General features: G+C 50.6%; 7 protein-coding genes across 7 annotated transcripts; 4 read left to right on the top strand and 3 right to left on the bottom strand.

Annotated features, from left to right (window-relative positions):
* Positions 1-4: 4 nt before the first annotated feature.
* On the bottom strand, positions 5-1,816 carry rpt3 (proteasome regulatory particle base subunit RPT3). The gene is made up of 6 exons (XM_025659599.1): positions 1,523-1,816; positions 1,425-1,466; positions 1,262-1,360; positions 923-1,209; positions 195-858; positions 5-138 (listed from the first exon to the last, which is right to left on the bottom strand). The coding sequence occupies exons 1-6, from the start codon at positions 1,678-1,680 to the stop codon at positions 120-122; spliced, it is 1,269 nt and encodes a 422-aa protein (XP_025518241.1). The 5' UTR covers positions 1,681-1,816; the 3' UTR covers positions 5-119.
* Positions 1,817-2,821: 1,005 nt separating this feature from the next.
* Positions 2,822-4,689, top strand: BO85DRAFT_457171 (uncharacterized protein; the record flags this gene model as incomplete). Its single annotated transcript, XM_025661494.1, has 6 exons — positions 2,822-2,834; positions 2,893-3,336; positions 3,390-3,697; positions 3,764-3,897; positions 3,953-4,589; positions 4,642-4,689. 6 exons carry the CDS (start codon positions 2,822-2,824, stop codon positions 4,687-4,689), a joined length of 1,584 nt encoding a protein of 527 aa, XP_025518240.1.
* Positions 4,690-6,103: 1,414 nt separating this feature from the next.
* Positions 6,104-10,511, top strand: BO85DRAFT_435984 (putative ARID/BRIGHT domain protein (SWI1); the record flags this gene model as incomplete). The annotated part of the gene is made up of 5 exons (XM_025658556.1): positions 6,104-6,106; positions 6,235-6,335; positions 6,604-6,644; positions 6,905-7,150; positions 7,543-10,511. The coding sequence occupies 5 exons, from the start codon at positions 6,104-6,106 to the stop codon at positions 10,509-10,511; spliced, it is 3,360 nt and encodes a 1,119-aa protein (XP_025518239.1).
* Positions 10,512-11,594: 1,083 nt separating this feature from the next.
* On the bottom strand, positions 11,595-12,745 carry BO85DRAFT_224030 (mitochondrial 54S ribosomal protein mL49). The gene is made up of 3 exons (XM_025654732.1): positions 12,446-12,745; positions 11,935-12,311; positions 11,595-11,874 (listed from the first exon to the last, which is right to left on the bottom strand). The coding sequence occupies exons 1-3, from the start codon at positions 12,603-12,605 to the stop codon at positions 11,824-11,826; spliced, it is 588 nt and encodes a 195-aa protein (XP_025518238.1). The 5' UTR covers positions 12,606-12,745; the 3' UTR covers positions 11,595-11,823.
* Positions 12,746-13,069: 324 nt separating this feature from the next.
* Positions 13,070-14,481, top strand: BO85DRAFT_365691 (eukaryotic translation initiation factor 3 subunit E; the record flags this gene model as incomplete). The annotated part of the gene is made up of 2 exons (XM_025655750.1): positions 13,070-14,214; positions 14,277-14,481. 2 exons carry the CDS (start codon positions 13,070-13,072, stop codon positions 14,479-14,481), a joined length of 1,350 nt encoding a protein of 449 aa, XP_025518237.1.
* Positions 14,482-14,715: 234 nt separating this feature from the next.
* Positions 14,716-15,733, top strand: BO85DRAFT_223888 (uncharacterized protein). Its single transcript, XM_025654731.1, has one exon. It carries the CDS (start codon positions 14,873-14,875, stop codon positions 15,398-15,400), a length of 528 nt encoding a protein of 175 aa, XP_025518236.1. The 5' UTR covers positions 14,716-14,872; the 3' UTR covers positions 15,401-15,733.
* Positions 15,435-16,300, bottom strand: BO85DRAFT_223700 (uncharacterized protein). Its single transcript, XM_025654729.1, has 3 exons — positions 15,924-16,300; positions 15,797-15,838; positions 15,435-15,718 (listed from the first exon to the last, which is right to left on the bottom strand). The coding sequence occupies exons 1-3, from the start codon at positions 16,038-16,040 to the stop codon at positions 15,470-15,472; spliced, it is 408 nt and encodes a 135-aa protein (XP_025518235.1). The 5' UTR covers positions 16,041-16,300; the 3' UTR covers positions 15,435-15,469.
* Positions 16,301-16,841: the final 541 nt, after the last annotated feature.

Below are 16,841 nucleotides of genomic sequence, written 5' to 3'. Positions count from 1 at the left end.
CCAATGCGTCAGTCGTTGTCCTAATATGAAATAGCCTAGATGTTGATAATACAGCTAACGGTCCCCCTGTTCGCCTTGCGTAATCCGATATCCAGCCTAATGCACGTCCCATACTTGATTTACCGGTAAAATTCGAGTCTGTATGCTTGGTTAGCCATGTCCCGATCGCGGGTAGCATAGACAATGCTCCGTACCTATCCGCTTCCTGTCCAGTCTTCACCTGGGCGGCGTAAGCATCCTCGAGATCCGACTGGATGATGTTGTAACGGTTCTTTCGCACAGCGCGGAGACCAGCCTCTTGCATGATGGCGGCAATGACCGCACCAGAGAGGGGCTCGTTGCGCACAATCAGCGAGTCCAGGTCAACTTCCGGCGAAAGAGACATCTTGGATGCTATCGTAGAGAAAATCAACCGGCGTTCACGCCGGTCCCGCAAAGACGGGAACTCGATCTTCCGGTCCAGACGACCCGGACGAAGCAGGGCCGGATCCAGAGTATCAGCTCTGTTGGTGGCCATGATGACCTTGACGTTGCTCGACTGCTCGAATCCATCCATCTGGTTGAGAAGTTCCAGCAAGATACGCTGCACCTCACGGTCTGCACCCGTCTGGGCGTCGAAACGCTTCGTGGCGATGGCATCAATTTCATCAATGAAAATGATAGCCGGGGAGTTCTCCCGCGCCATTCTGAAAACATCACGAACCATGCGAGGTCCTTCACCCAGGTATTTCTGAACGAATTCCGAGCCGTTTACACGGATAAAGCTGGCAGTCGTGCTGTTTGCCACCGCCTTGACCAGCATAGTCTTACCCGTACCGGGAGGGCCGTAAAGGAGGACACCGCGGGGAGGATCGATACCTATCGCCAGCATCAGTAATGGACTCTTAACAGAAGAGCAGCAGTGAAAGGAGGTTATGCTCACCGATCTGCTTGTAAAGGTCAAAGTGCGTCAAGGGCAGCTCGACTGCTTCCCTGATCTCCTGCTTCTGCATGTCAAGACCACCAACATCCGCATAAGTCACATCTGGCTTCTCGTTCTCGCCCAGCATAGCAATGGAGGAGTCAGCCTCCGGGGGTAGGATATCAACAAGGGCGTTGGAGTGACGGTGGAGTGCGACCGAAGACGAAGGCTTGAGCTTCTCGCGGTCGAGCGTGGAGAGGATACGGACGACATAATTCGAGCCAGTCGACGATTGCACAATACCGGTACTAGGAGAATTAGTTATTGGTTCTATGTCGAAAGCTCTGCGCGGCACCATACTTCTGATCGATCGCCTCCATAAACTGGCCGATAACCAAAGGCACACTCTGTATCCGCTTGATCTCCTCCTGCGCACGAACGAGTTCTCTCTTCAAGCTCCTGTACAAGTAGCAAATGTTAGCTCGGGTAAGATAAGCTCGAAGGAAGATGATATATAGCTTGCCTTTGCTCATCCTTGATGTACTCCTCCTGAAGTTGAATGTACCTGTTATCGAAGAGTCAACATATGCCGCGGCCGCCATCATCGCCGTTCGAACATACTCTAGATGTCTCTGCAATCTCTTCAATGTGGCATATTCATCGCTCCCATCGTTTCCTGTGCCCTCGAGCGAGTCTATGTTGGGGATCGTGTCCAATGGAGCTGCCTTGGTGAGAGGCGTGACGTTGTTCGCCGGGGTCTCGACGGCGACGTCTCCCATGGCGGAAATTTAGTACAAACGGAGCGGGTGTGAAAATAGCAAGCGCAGTTAACTGTAAGCTAGAGAGAATATGTCCCAGAAAGAAATGGATGGATCAGTCGTGGGCAAGTTGGGAAGGATTTGGCTGGTTGGATCTATTGCGTCGATGCCAGACAGCCCGGCTCACGAAGCTCACGGGCAGTGGTCATGTGACTTGGTAGCTCGGCGGTCCAGCTGATATAATGGCGCAGGACAGAGCCTTTCGCTCAGTATGGACGATAGCTAATAATTTGGCACTCACGACTCATTTTTGTTGGTGCGCTTATATGTGTACTTCATTAATCTATAGGCTTCAAACATATGAGTAAAAAAATACTCATTTTGTGAATGCGCTGATGTGGCTTCGTAAATATTTCAGATATGTTACAGTCGCCAAATTATGTAGCCAATAAGATAAATCATGAACCCAACTACTGTAAACATATTTCGCTGCTCTTTCCAACGATGGGCCAACGGATTCCAACCTGTACCTAACCTCAGGCTCCTACATTAAGCCCATTAACTACTAAGCTATTAGACTGGCGACAATTGCTATCATCTATGTAATAGCACTGAACAACGTCAATTTGGCGAACGGCCAAATCCGAAAGTTGCTACGGAAAAATCAAGTAACCTGCATAGTGTAACAACTAGAAGGTATCGAGCCTGTGCCATATAGAATGAAACATTGGGTAGATTATATTGGGTCGACTCAAGCATCTGCAGAGGGAAGAAAAGTCCCCATTCAACTAACTATAGTACTCTTTGTGGTAGACCCGAAGATTCCAGACCCAGTTGGGCTGAGTGAATGCCTAAAGTGGGAATGGTGCATGGTTCATCAACACAGTCACATGACTAAATTTATTACATAATCTTGAATCTGAAGCCTAATCGGGTAAAATAACCAGCAGGCGGAAGATGAAGCCTCATTTTCTGGGGTCGGATAGTACAGAACACGTTGTGAGCTCTATTCAGCCAATCGCAACAGCAGTCACAGGGGTTTACGCCGCAAGGTCCTGGAAGTGAGGTACATTCCCTGCATGTGATGCCATCGCCCTTTTAGGAATTCCACATTACCAACTATCCCTCCCATGCGAAAGTAAGCCCGCAGGTTGACGGCGGAATGCCACGAGCTGGTAGGACTGTAACGACTTATACTATATGTGATAGCCTGATACTTATTCATCTGTACAGGTGCCGCTTGCTTGACCTGCCGGCAAAAGTGCCGCAAGTGTGACCGTGGCCGTCCGAGTTGCCAACGATGTGTCTCGAAAGGTTTAGTATGTGGAGGATACCCAGAACGGTTCAGATTCTGCGGAATTGCTAGTCGAGGTAAATGGAAGGGTGCTCGGATACCGACCAACAGTAGAATCCCTACCGGAGGTCGATCAGGAATAAGCGATGCTGCTTTGGATACCCAGGTGCCACCAACCCAGGAAGTTACGGAGAGTCCTCCCCCCAACTTGGAAAGTGATCAAGCTTGTTCAACCAATCTGAGTGGTAGCCCGAAGACCACGGCACAGGGAATACCTGTTCCTGAAAAGCCAGCTGAAGCTCACGGTCGGCCGCTGCCAAAGTTTCCAGACGATGTAACCACGCTTCTCGATTCGCCCGACACAGCTAGGCTGTTAAGCCATTGTAGGCTTCACCCCTCGAACCGTTGAGAGCAACGCGCTAAATATATGCTGCAGATGATGAGATTATTTGCCCACATCAGATAGCTGAGGTTGGGCATGACGCGGAGAACCCTTACCGAGCATATATTCTTCCGCTGGCGCGCAAGAAAATCGGGCTATTGTACGCTGTTCTTGGGCTTTCTGCTTCCCACCTCGGGCGGGTGATTGGCGATGAGTTCCTACACGAAGCCACCGCAGTTGAATACCGTATGAAAGCCATACGTGCCCTGAGCGAAGAGATCCGTAAGAGCCAAAGAACATCTTTGCTCGAAGACGAACAAGATACTGTCTTAGCGATAATACAGGTCCTGTTGCTTCATGATGTAGGCTTTGTGTGCCCTATTTATGCCACAATCTATTGGTCGAGCATCTTAACTAACAGGAAATAGATTTCTGAATCAGGGGTATCGAGTCATGGCATTCACATCACAGGTGCCATGTCCGTCTGTAAACAGCTCTTGATCGCCGAGGGGCTACATGGCCGACGCCAGCGGGCCATGTTCTTCCTCGGTAACCTGGCTTGGTATGTTAACCCAGGCCTGATTATTCCGATATAAAACTCACTAGTGAGAAACCAGGCTTGACATAATTCGAGCATCTGCTGGCCCCGAGAGAATGTGCTTTTCTCAGGATATTCGTGAGCTAGTTGCTTGCGCCAGCGATAGAAAATTCGAATTGGTAAATGGGTGCCCGAGAGAAGTCTTTCTGGTCATCGGCGCAGCACTGGAAAAGGCAAAGGAACATACACTAGGCTGGCTTACTTGGGATGAGTATCAAATCGCCCTGCTCCTAGCAAAGCACAAGCTCTATGCATGGGATCCAAAACAAAGAGAGTACCCTAGTCATGATCCTCTCTGGCTATTCATAGCGGAGGCTTTCCAGTTTGCATGCATCTTGCGTATTCTTCGGCTGCTAGACCCGTCGAAGTCAGCTAGCAGCTCTGATATACAAGAGTGTGTTCGAAAGATTCTCGACGCGACGGCGATCATCACTCCGGAATGCTCGTTACTGGAAATCCTTGTCTTCCCACTCTTTATGGCAGGATCCGATTGTATCTCGCGTCATTCACAGTATTATGTCCTTACGAGATTGCGCGAAGTTGAGCGGAGATCGGAGTTTCGCAATCCGGTCCCTGCTGATATATTAAGAAAGGTTTGGGATGCTCGTGCGGCTCAGGCCGGAGATGATTATACAAATATCTCATGGACGGCATTTGTAAGTGACACCTTAACATTTCGGGAATTCCAAAGCTTACCATTCAACCTAGACACACTCCCCCGGACTGGCACGACAGCATGACTACCTGATCATATGAAATTATACGTACATCGATTACCATCGATAATCATGCCTCTTATTTGCAGGATCTGCAAATCGCCGATGGGTTATTGATTGTCTATCTAGAAGTAGATCGCGAATAATGACATATTGTAAAGGTTATTGCATCACTCGGGCTAACTTTCTTTGCGCTGATCGGGATCCATGCTCGTTTCGACCCGGCGAATGATGCGTGCTGGGTTCCCGGCAACAAAATGGAAGGGAGGAACGCTCTGCAATTAGGTTAACCGATACGTTCAGAGACATAATAACCAGAATATGGCATGACATACCCTTGTCACCACAGAGCCAGCCCCCACCGTACTTCCTCGTCCGATAGTAACTCCGGCTAAGATGATTACACTGCCTCCTATCCAGACATCGTCTTCGACATGCACTTCCTTGCCGGCTTCTGGGCCCTCTATACCCCGTCGCACAGCCGGGTCTAGGGGATGGGTAGCCCCGTAGATACAAAGATTGGGACCGGTAAGCACCCTTTCACCAATCTTCACGAGACATGTGTCCAGGACAAGAAGGTTGAAGTTCAGAAAGGTTTTCTTGCCGACTTTGAAGTTCAAGCCGTGATCTACCGATATGGGAGGCTCCACAAAGGGATCTGTATCTTCGAAAAGCTTCTCATCCTCCTGGAAATTGGGGTGGACTGGAGGCAGAGGGCGCGTATCACCTAGGATGCTGTACATCAGGAGGTCAGTTTGAAGAGCATTCCCAAAAGCCGGTAGAAGATCTCACTCCCGCCAAAGTTCCACTCCGCGACGCCGAGTGACTTGGCCAGCCTGATTGAATCTGTCGCATGCTTCTTTGCAGCGTTGTCGATTGGCCTGAAGGTCTGCATCCCAAGCATTGTAGAGCTCACCATTGAGCATCTTCTGCCATTCTTCCGATGTCGTCATGGCTCTAATGTAAATTGTTGGGAGAATATGTGATATTAGAGATGTAGAGGCTGGCGAGCGATAGTAGTTCCATTATATAGTATTTGTGCGCAGACTAAAGCAGTTCATCCTGTGGCCATTCATTATCCAATGCGAATCACCTGGGCGGTTGGGAATACTTCCCAATTAGGCAGGTTATGCCTCGGCCGGTGCGATTCACGTTGGCCAGCTTGTGGGTACGCCGAGCCTGAACTACTATAAGACTGAATTTTGCTGGAGAAGATTACGATTTAATATCGCTCTTTCACCATGCATAAGCGGCCGAGCTACAATTACGGTTTAGGATTGTGGGATCAATGCATGCTATATTGTGTCATCGAAGTTGGATAGTAAGGAGACAGCATGCTATACAAATTCCATGGCTACGGTATCCGAGACCAGATGATTTCTGAGACAATGCAAGGCCCTTTCAATGTAGTACAATTGACAGATGATGCATGTATAGTTTCTGCATCACAAATAATGGTATGATAGCAATATGTAGTTATACGATCTAGAACCAGGGATCAGGCAGGATCCAAGGCTGCCACTGATGACGTAATACACGACCCTACATGGTCATTAGTTATTACTAACTAATAATCTGCCACCAGGGTCCGCCTACTATATTGGCTCACCCCTTTTACCCGCTGCCCGACTGCTACCGACCTGTGCTCCTGCTCCTGCTGCTTGCTGCTGCTGCTACGTACTACCGGTAAGATAAAACTTACTGGAAACCCTTACGCCAGGCCCATCCGAACTTGCCTATCGTTTTTGTTCCCTTGTCCCGTCTGGCTGAATCTGATTCTCGACTCGTGAGGCGCGCCTCTGATCACTCCACGCCCGTCCCCATTCCTGCCTTTCCCAACCCCGTGTGCCTCTCCACCTTTCCAGAAGGAGACGCCCCCTCCCTTCCCTTTGGAAACAAAAAGGAATCTAGAAATCCAAAATTAATCGGCTCGAATAAAATACCAGATTTTCAGGTACTGCAGTGTACCATATCTTTACGGAGCTTTAAGTCCAGGTACGCCTGTCATTCCTGACTATTGATCCCATTCCCCCCCACCCGCTTGTCTCCCAGTCATTGGATTTGCCTTCCACACGCCTCACACAACTGTGGCCACGCACTAAGTAAAGTGCTGGCCACCCTTTACCCTCCCATTCCTCGGGAGTACCGCGCACGTTGCCCCCAAAGCCATCGCTGGTGGTCCCTATCTTCCATGGGTTACAGGCCCTTCTATGGCTGATCCATCATTCTGCTTTTGATCATTTTAATTTCTGCAGCCTGTTGTTTGTCATTTTCGCAAATCCACTTTGAAACCCCCATACTTCCCAGGTCGCCTTGCGATTTGCTGATCGGTCTTCTGCCACTCAGTGCCGCTCGCAACGCCGCTGCGAATCCTCACTTGATTTTCTGCCCTTTTTGCGGTACCAGCGACCTTCCATGGTCCCGTGACCTGCTCGATCTCCTCGCAATCTCTCTCTCCGGCCTTCCAACCACTGCTATTCGGGACCGGCCTCCATCCGCTTGTGAGTCGGCATTTTTAGTTGTCCAGCCTTGTCGGTATGTACATCCTGCCTGTCCCTTACAATTTCCCTTTTTGAGAAAACATCAATCCACCCACCCCAGATTATCCCATTTACCCCCCGTCTTTCCCCCGTCTAGACGTTGGGGTGGCTGTCCTCGGTGTGGTGTGTGGTCGCTGCTTCGTGTCGCAGAGCGACAGCGCGACACCTTCACTGTCAGCTTCCTCACCTGACGCGTCTAGACCCTCTTCCACCTTACACACCTGGGAGATTGTGTCATTTACCCCTAAAAGACAAGCTCGTGATGATTGTAACACTACTGTCCTTATCGGTCGCGTATCGATGATGACCTTGGTGCTCGTGTCATTTTTCTGACAGCTCTGGTTACCTTACAGATGGGTTGGTAAAACCACTCGACATGAATGCCTGGGCCGACCCCTCGAACCTTCCGAACCATGACAATGGTGCTTTTCACCAAGCGACCATTGATCCTTCTGCGGCATTCCTCCATACCTCTCCTACTCCCGACCCTACCCAGTTCCAGCGCATGTTCAATGGCGTACCGCGAAATGCCTCCCCTGGCTTCCACAACCCGAACCAGGTGATTCCGTCAAAAAGGCCGCGACCGGAGGATGCCATGTCGATGTCGCCTCGACAGGCTCCCGGGGCTATCGCGGCATCCCGGTCTCAGACTCCTCACCAGGTGCCATTCCCAGGGTATCAAGGAGCTGCAAATGGCGCACCTCAATATCCTCCGCATCCCACTCCGTATCAGCACCTCCAGCAAGGAGCTTCTCCGAACGTCACCCAATCTCCGATTATGCAGGAATTTGACCAACACGGTGTACAACGTATGGGAACAGCTTCGCCCAGCCCGTTCTCCCCAGCCGGCCCTCAAGTAGGCTCCCACATGTCTCCGTCACAGTCCGATCATCCGAGTCGGGTGAACACGCCGCAAAACAGCTCATTTATGCCCAATCAACCGTACCCTCAGGCCATGGCGCCCCAGTTCCCGCCCGCGCCTGCAATGACTACTGCCGCTGTGCAGGCGCCGATGCAAGCACATTATGGTGGTATGCCTCAGGGGTATCAGCAGGCCATAGCTGCCCAGCAGCAACAGCAGCGAATGCATGCCATGCAGATGCAAAACCAGGGTCGTCCAATGGCGATGAATCCGGCCATGGCCGGGCGACCCGTGGCAGCTGGGATGAACGCGATGGCCAATCCTCAACAAATGGCCGCCATCAGGCAGATGCAACAGACTATGGCAAAACCGCCTAATCCGGAAGGGTTCATGAGGTCACTGCAGAAGTTCATGATGTCGCGCAACCTTCCCCTCGATCCTAGTCCCGTTGTTTGCGGTCGCCCGATTAACCTGGTCCAGCTTTATGCTACGGTCATGAAGCTCGGAGGATCAAAGAAGATAACGGCTGCGAATATGTGGCATGTCATTGCACAGCAACTGCAGTTCCCCCCGATGCAGCTGCCGATGGCCATGCAGGAGCTTAGGGAGCATTATCAGCGGAACCTAGCTGCGTACGAGCAGGCCTTCCTCAGCACCCAGCAGAAGCAATTTGCGGAGCAGATGCAGCAAACCGCGGTGCCACGCCAGCCTAGTGATCCATCTGCCATGCATTTCCAGTCTCCAGCCACTAAACCGGGCCAGGGGTATGACAATGCGCAGCAGATGGGACACCCTTCGCCAAGTCCCGCGTCTGTATCGAGTAGCGTACAACATAACGCTTCGAATGGTTTCGCGACGCCTACACCTGTTAAAACTCAGGGCAAACCGCAAAATCAGCACCGTCTCAGTATTTCCCGCCAGTCACAACCTCCAGCAACGCCAAATGATCCCACTGGCCAATTACCGAGTCAATCGCCTGCGCAGCCGGGTAAAGCCCCAGGCCCGGTCCCCGTGAAGCCCTCAGAACAGCTGGATCAGTCGGATCAGCCATTGAAGCACCAAATTGAGGATCCTTACAAGCCCATGGTCTTGCCAGAAAGCAGTTTCCATGGACCTATAGCCATTGATGAAATGTATCAGATCGGGGAGGATATTTCTCGGCTGAAGCCTAATGTCCCCAGTTTTGCTGAGCTGGGTGTAATTGATATCCACGCTCTCACAATGAGCATCAAATCCGGGATCCATGCTGAAATGCGCATGGCCTTGGATACGCTTACATCCATATCTTCAGAGCCGGCGATTCAAATATCGTTAGATAATTGCGACGATCTGGTGGAGAGCTTAATAGAATGCGCCGAGGACCAGGCAGAGTTTCTCGCGGAGCATGCTGCAGAAGTGTCTGATATGATGCTTCTATCCTCATATGAAGAAGTGACTCGTGGATGTCAATCGGAGTGGACATCTTTGGCGGATGTACCAGAATTCGGCAGCCTCGACTACGAACTAGACCGTGCCGTCGACCGGCTCATCTGCATTACAACCATACTACGCAATTTTTCGTTTATCGAGTCGAACTTTGGAATGCTGTCTACTCCTCCGGTTGTTCAATTCATGTCGACTATCATTCGTTACCTCGGCACTCGCAATATGCTACTGAGAACACATCAAAACACATTGGATTTCATGAAGGACACAGTCACTTACCTCAGCAACGTGGCTCACACCATTCAGTTACCAAGTAAGGAAGAAGCACTTTGTCTTCTGCATTTCCTTCTTGCTTTTGCACCATTCCCAGGTCCTATGAGCTCGGAGGGCATTATGTTCAATTCATACAACCCCGCTATTCATAAGTACACACCGGCAGCGGTTGATAGCCTGGCCAAGCTTTTGGCACGGGATGAGCCCAACCGAACATTCTTCAGAGCAATCTTTTCTGGCGATGGTGCCTCGATCCAGCAAGAGTTGCTGACCCGTGCCTTTGGTCTTGCCATTTGCCCGGTCCCTGATCAACCGCGGAAACCCTTGGCTATAGCGGATGCTCGGAAAGTTTTCCTCATGCAAGGCCTATTGGCAGCGGACATCCTTTCAGGCTTCGCGGATGGACCTATTGCCAAATCATGGCTGGAGTCGACCGACGGGTTCGCCATTCATCTACTGCGACTCTCATGCCTCCTGAGCACAGAACGAGTTCCTCCACCGAGCACCAACTCCCGCCAATCCCATGCCGCAAGGGGTCAAGCCGAAGCGGAGGCTGCTGCTTACAGCTCCATAATTAATCGGGGTCTGGCAATTCTGCGTCGACTAGCTGAGAAGTCAAAGCTTGCTGATTCCAACGCCACGTTACGGTTCCCGTCGGGAATCATCCCAAGGAAAGAAAGCTTGCTTGGCGCACTGTTGATGCCTAACATAGATCCTGGTGTGGTACGGCAATTGATAACTTATGCACGACTAGCGGAATGAATGCGGTAACTTCTGGAACGGTTAGGGTCTTTTTTTTCCTGAGATCATTTCTAGCGCGCTGGTTAACCCGAAGGTTTCATGTTTGGGCCACGCTTAGAACATGCCTTGTTGATGTTTGCTTCTGTCATGTCTTCTACTTCCAACCTTTGAGTAAACAACTATCTACATCTCCGTTTTCTCCCTTTTTTCTTTTTTTTTTCTCTTTTTTACTCTCTTACTCGATCTCGTGTGTTAGGCGCCGGTGGGAAGAACCTTTTTTTCTTTAATCGAGAGAGGCGTGACAATGTGTATCTCTGTGCTTTACCGCTGTACAATGTTCAATACCCTCGGGCGACAAAAAAAAAATCATGCATGATGTCTAAATGGGTAACTCTACTGTATCATGGTTCATTAACTGAAGTGGACCGACCGATTCTGGTTGATAGTACGCTCTTGGTCTGAGCTTTGCCTTTCCAAATTAGGAACAGTTCGTAGGCTACTAGGTTGGCTAGTTGGCGGTAAGTTCTGGCATGTTGCTGCGTAGTACCCCTGTATCGGCATCTCCTGTGTAATCGTATGACGTGTAGTATGATTGTAGTATGACATGTAGTATGATCAAGAGATCAGCTGCTAGTGAGGATACCGCTAGTTCTCTTGAGGAAGTAGAAGATGGATGGAGTAACATGGCGGAAGACGTTATATCCACTGATACTACTACTACTACGAGCTAGTAGATAAAAGGGAAGAGGAGATAAGACCACTTTCGGATGAATAGATAGTAATCATGTACCGAGCCCGCAGCAGTTCGCCGTAGACTTGAGAGATAGAACAAAAGCGAAAATAGAAAAGGTAGAGATCACGCCAGTATACATACATACATACAGCAGCCAGAAAAACAGAAGCCCCGCAGAAATAAGGGAGTTATGACAGGAACACCAGCACTAGTAGGAGAGAGAAAAGTAATACAAAGTGAGGAATAAAGTAAGTAGAGGGAAATTTGGAAAAAAGGAAAATGGGGTCATGGGGGGGACATTATAACCAAAGTATATCGATCATCCCTGACCATTGCAGATATGCACTGCTTATTTTCTTTTCATCCCGTCGTTCTGGTTCGGCCCTTTTTTAGTCTTCTTCTTGTTACCAAGTCTGCAGTGTGTGGTTTCGTCCTGTCCCTGGACCCCCATCGCTCCCTGTGCTAGGCGTGACAATAGACAAGTGTGTGTATGTGACAGTATCAATGGGTTCAATGAGTTGGTGCCGACGTAGGATTGAAAGTAAGAGAGGAGTGAAAGGGATCCAGGGACGACTCCGGTTCCTTCTCTTGTCGTTTTGCTTAAAAGTTGCGTTCCTGAAGGAATTTCAGGATCTCAGGTTTGCGCCAGCCCTAAGTGAAGCAACCAGATTAGCTCGGTCATGATCAAATGGAGGATCTTTTAAGTCATACCTTGACAATGATGTGACCGTTAAGACGGTTAATAGTCACATCCGGGCTCTTGGGAGCGCGGGGGTCACCCGACTCCAGTCCCAGATACTGCGCCAGATCGTTCCTCAGGGCATCCAAATCGCCTTCAGTCTTCTGGAGCTTGGTTTGTTGCTTGGTACCGCCGGCCTTAGTGACGAGATATACGGGAAGTTGGTTGGAGGCTGTGCGACGGATGAAATAAGGGAGGTTTGTGAGTTGCAGGTTGGGCGGCGGTTGCGATACCGGGGTTTCCTTGAGGGTCTGAGATTGCCGCTTGAGTTGAACGAGGAAAGTCCGACATTGCTGGGCGGCAACCTGGGGCTGAGAGATAATTTGGGAGGAGTGACGAGAAGTGAGTTCTAAGAGCAAGTCAGGAAAAGCTCAACGGATCCTTTTAGATACCCTTCGGGAATTTGCTGCCCAGGAACAGCCACGCTTACTATCCCGATGGGATAGGCCGTGGGTGGAACGGACGGAAAGGGTCGCGACATACGAGAGGGGGTCAATCTAGCGGAAGAACATAGCGAGGAGAAGGAGCTACGCGTCCCTGACGAGACTCTGGACTGTGAAGCTTTGTGCAGATAGAAGGGAACAGCGGTTGACTGCTTGCGAGAAGCCGAGCAGACCGGCAGAGACTGCATGAAGGATGCCATCGGGGTTGGTAAGGGGGAGGTCAAGGGGGAGGCAACGGAAACAGCCTGAACGATTCCTAGCAGCCGGGGAATCGAAGAACAACCCAGAAGGGAGTTTAAAAGAGGGAGAGGGGAGGAGAAGGGGACAAGACGAGGGCCGGAGAGCGCGAGAGAACGAACATACGACATGCAGAAATGAAGCGATGATTTCTTGCTTCGGCGCGGAGACCTTCCGCTAGTCCCAGAAGGGAATAGCGCGCCCAGCAGCCCTTCGCCCACATTTTCGCCAGCGCAAAAGCCGCCGCACACTGACTTTGAAGTCTGCCGCTGCTCATTGTGAGAGGCTCTCCGTTCGTGAATCGCTTCCTCTCTTCTGTTTTTGTCCTTTTTCTCCCTCCCCTCTTTTTCCCCCCTACCCCCTCCTCCTCCACCACCCCCCCAATTTATTCCGCTCCCCCGCTGCTACTGCTGCTATATCTCCCACCATGGCAGCCAACGTTCCTCCTTCCGCTGAGACCCTTCTCAGCGGTGCTGCCGCCCACCCGCCCAAGACCGCTGAAGAGATCGCCAACCAGTATGACCTGCTGCCCAAGTTGATCCCCTACCTCGACCGCCATCTGGTCTTCCCTCTCCTCGAGTTCAGCTCCGGCTCCCAGGAAGATGACAAGGAGATGATCCGCGCCAAGTACGAGCTGTTGAAGCACACCAACATGACCGACTATGTTGCCAACCTGTGGAAGGAAATTAACGACTCCGACACCATCCCCGACGAGTTCGTCAAGAAGAGAGAGGAGGTTCTCGCCAAGTTGCAACACTACCAGGAGCAGAGCGCCAAGATCACCGAGCTGCTGCAGGATGAGGATGTCGTCGGCAACCTGCGCAGCGACAAGGTCGCCAACTTGAAGTTCCTCGAGGAGGAGCACGGTGTCACCGCCGATATGGTCAACAGCCTTTTCGACTATGGTCGTTTCCAGTACAGCTGCGGTAGCTACGGCAATGCTGCTGAGCTGCTGTACCAGTTCCGTGTCCTCTCCACCGACAACGACAAGGTTGCCTCCGCCACATGGGGTAAGCTCGCCTCGGAGATTCTGACGACCAGCTGGGATGGTGCTATGGAGGAGGTTCAGAAGGTCAAGGACTCCATCGAGACCCGTCTCTTCAATAACCCTCTGGGTCAGCTCCAGAACCGCTCCTGGTTGATCCACTGGTCTCTCTTCCCCTTCTTCAACTACGACCCGGCTCGCGATGTCCTGACCGACCTTTTCTTCTCCCCCGCCTACATCAACACCATCCAGACCAGCTGCCCCTGGATCCTGCGCTACCTCGCCGCCGCCGTCATCACCAACCGCAACCGTGCCCACAAGAACAGCAACGTCTACCAGAAGCAGCTGAAGGACCTGATCCGCGTTGTTCGCCAGGAGGGCTACGAATACTCCGACCCCATCACCGACTTCGTCAAGGCGCTGTACGTTGACTTCGATTTCGAGGAGGCCCAGAAGAAGCTGGGTGAGGCTGAGGATGTGTTGCGGAGCGACTTCTTCCTCGTCTCGGCTGCCGATGCCTTCGTTGAGGCTGCCCGTCACCTGATCTCCGAGAGCTACTGCAAGATCCACCAGCGGATCGACATCAAGTATGTTACCCAACGCGAAGGACATACATCCAGAGCGTAACCGTGCTAACCAATATCTCCAGGGACCTGTCTACCCGTCTGGGTCTGAACCAGGATGAGGGTGAGAAGTGGATCGTCAACCTGATCCGCGACACTCGTGTCGACGCCAAGATCGACTACAAGGAGGGCACTGTGATCATGAACCACCCCCCGCAGTCTGTGTACCAGCAGGTCATTGAGAAGACCAAGGGTGCTTTCTTCCGCACGCAAGTTCTGAGGTTCGTCTAATACCCTTGTCAATCGACCCATTCTATTGCTTGTCACTAACGCCAGGATAATCATATAGTGCTGCCGTTGCGAAATAAATGACACCCCCCACTTCTTGAAATTATACCGAAACAAGAAACTTTCGTCCTTTTACCGTTCTCTTCAAGGTTCTGTTCATGTTAGTAGTATCTTCCGCCGCAGTGCGGACTTCCTGAAATGATGGGACCAAGCAGAGTGGCATCAGGCTGGCGTTCAGGTGGTCCACTATTCCTTTTTCTCTTTTTTATCTCTCTATCTTATTTCCCCTTTTCTATTTACGTTTCGTGTCCCACTTTCCACCCACTATATCGTTTATTTCCCCCTGTGTATCTCTTTATGATGTTTGACACCCTTCGGGATTTTGGTGTGTGTGATGACTCCCTTAAAAAGAAGAACGAAGTACCGTCAAAAATTCTATCCAACTATATCTGGACTTTTATTTTTGGGTCGACCAGAGGATGAAAAAAAGGAAGGAAGGAAGAGAAGAAGCAGGACCGGGGGAGTTTCCTTAAAAGTGAGAGCAAGTCCTTTGCACACCTCTGTCTTATTGGGGTTGTGTTTTCTCGTCCGAATAAGACGCCGTCGCTTGGTTACGTGTGATCGAGCTATGCTGTTACGAATGATCTATAGAGATGATGGAATTCAATTATCATTAACTCACTCAACGAGACGGGCTGCATTATGGGTTGAGGTAGATAATATAGAGCCGTGGTCCTCAAACCCTATCCCCAGGGAAATTCATCATCCACTTCCCACTCTTCCCCTCGGAACCCCAAACAATTACCACTCCCATATAGTAGTAACAAAAGGTATCTGTAGAACTGAACCAACAACTAGTAGCAGAAAACCAAACCACAAATATCCCCGCTACCCAAAAGACCCAAGAAAGAACCAGCATTAAACCAATAATCGAAAAATGACAACCCATCCCTTTCTCCCCCCTCATTTCTCTCTCATGTTCCAACCCACTTCATCGACTCCGTCTCGGTTCATAATCCATCATCTGCGCCGATGATGATGATGATGATGATGATGACAGCGGTGGTGGTGGTGCCCTACTTCTCCTCCCCGAACTCCTGACGGGTACAATCTCATTGATATAGGGTTCGTGTCTGCCGAAAGTGGCGGTGGCGGTGGGGCTGGCTGAGTCACCTGCCATTCGGAGGGATTCTTGACGTTCGTATTCTCGGGACATGGTTGCTAGGTCGTCGATTTGTTCCTATTGATTTCATATTTAGTTTGGTTGGTGGGGGAAGGGGGGAAGGGAAACGAGGAGTAGGGGGAGTTAGGGACGCACTCTTGTAAGTGGTACACCGACTATTAGGTAGCCGTCGCGTCCCTGGAGGTTGTTCGGTTCATGTGTTAGAAGAATGTGTTTGGTTCTAGGTGTTTTGTGTATGTGGCTGTGGTATATTCGTCTCTACCTGGTATGAATATGGCCTGACGCTGGCTGTTGGCCCTAGAAAGTATTGTATGTGGCCTAAGACTATATGACGGGACAGTCCGTATCCTGGGAGCCAGTATTGTTGTACTTGAGACATCTCCGTGAGGTTGTAGTAAGTTCAGTTAAGTATAGGGGAGTAAGTAGTGTGAGTGATGTAGTGAGTGTGAGTGATGTAGTGCTGTGTTTGTGTTGTATACTAGATTTTGAACTGAATAGAGTGGACTACTTTCGATCATGACGACCATTCGATTGGAACTGGAACTCTCTTCTAGGGACCCCATATATATAACTAGCTTCGGGTTTCTGGTCATGCAAGGAAAAAGGAAGAAGAAGATAACAAACGGACATAAGATTCATTCGTCACGCCTCGGTGGGTTCGATGTGGATGTGTCTCTCAAAGGTGTCGGAATGCCCTAGGGCAATGTGACTGTACATAGTGGGCTCCATCACTTAGGATGCTGATCAGCACGCCCGCCATCGGCCCAGCGAATTCTCTTCCAGTCAAGACTGCGCCTTTGCGAATGTGGCTTTTTACATAGACTCTTTTGCGAGCAAAATGGAACGGCTGCAAGGCCTGCTGCTCACGTCCGATTCCGGGGAAAACTCGCCTCACTCTTTCATCCAACCCCTTTGCGTCGGTAAAAGTGAGGCTTGGACACCCCCCCGAGGGAAGACTGATAATTTCCGCAAATCGAAGGATATTGCGCCCACCTTCTCGCGTGCCTCTGTATTTTCACAGCTTGGCTATTCCTGCGGTGAACATGCACCACTGAAGTGGTCGGAGATGTAGGTATGTAGTAGAGTCTGTATGTGTGATGCCGTGGCTCCATGGACCGAGCGTTTCGGATGCAGCTAGTATGCTTGCTCGAAGTTCTAGGCGACTCCCCTAGATCTTGCA

Source organism: Aspergillus piperis (assembly GCF_003184755.1).
Source record: "Aspergillus piperis CBS 112811 unplaced genomic scaffold BO85scaffold_4, whole genome shotgun sequence".
Taxonomy (NCBI): Eukaryota; Fungi; Ascomycota; class Eurotiomycetes; order Eurotiales; family Aspergillaceae; genus Aspergillus; species Aspergillus piperis.
Note: the sequence above shows the minus strand (reverse complement) of the source record. Positions and strands in the feature narration are given on the sequence as shown.

Bases quoted from the DNA above. Each gene is read 5' to 3' on its own strand.
- rpt3 (XM_025659599.1), bottom strand. From the start codon at position 1,680: ATGGGAGACGTCGCCGTCGAGACCCCGGCGAACAACGTCACGCCTCTC. The intron at 1,361-1,424 runs GCAAGCTATATA...CTACTTGTACAG, and splicing joins TACATCAAGGATGAGCAAAG to GAGCTTGAAGAGAGAACTCG. The intron at 1,210-1,261 runs GTATGGTGCCGC...TAATTCTCCTAG, and splicing joins ATGGAGGCGATCGATCAGAA to TACCGGTATTGTGCAATCGT.
- BO85DRAFT_223700 (XM_025654729.1), bottom strand. From the start codon at position 16,040: ATGTCTCAAGTACAACAATACTGGCTCCCAGGATACGGACTGTCCCGT. The intron at 15,839-15,923 runs GTAGAGACGAAT...AACAACCTCCAG, and splicing joins TCAGGCCATATTCATACCAG to GGACGCGACGGCTACCTAAT. The intron at 15,719-15,796 runs GTGCGTCCCTAA...TGAAATCAATAG, and splicing joins TCGGTGTACCACTTACAAGA to GAACAAATCGACGACCTAGC.
- BO85DRAFT_223888 (XM_025654731.1), top strand. From the start codon at position 14,873: ATGACTCCCTTAAAAAGAAGAACGAAGTACCGTCAAAAATTCTATCCA.
- BO85DRAFT_224030 (XM_025654732.1), bottom strand. From the start codon at position 12,605: ATGGCATCCTTCATGCAGTCTCTGCCGGTCTGCTCGGCTTCTCGCAAG. The intron at 12,312-12,445 runs GTATGTCGCGAC...ACTTGCTCTTAG, and splicing joins CGCTAGATTGACCCCCTCTC to AACTCACTTCTCGTCACTCC. The intron at 11,875-11,934 runs GTATGACTTAAA...TGCTTCACTTAG, and splicing joins ACGGTCACATCATTGTCAAG to GGCTGGCGCAAACCTGAGAT.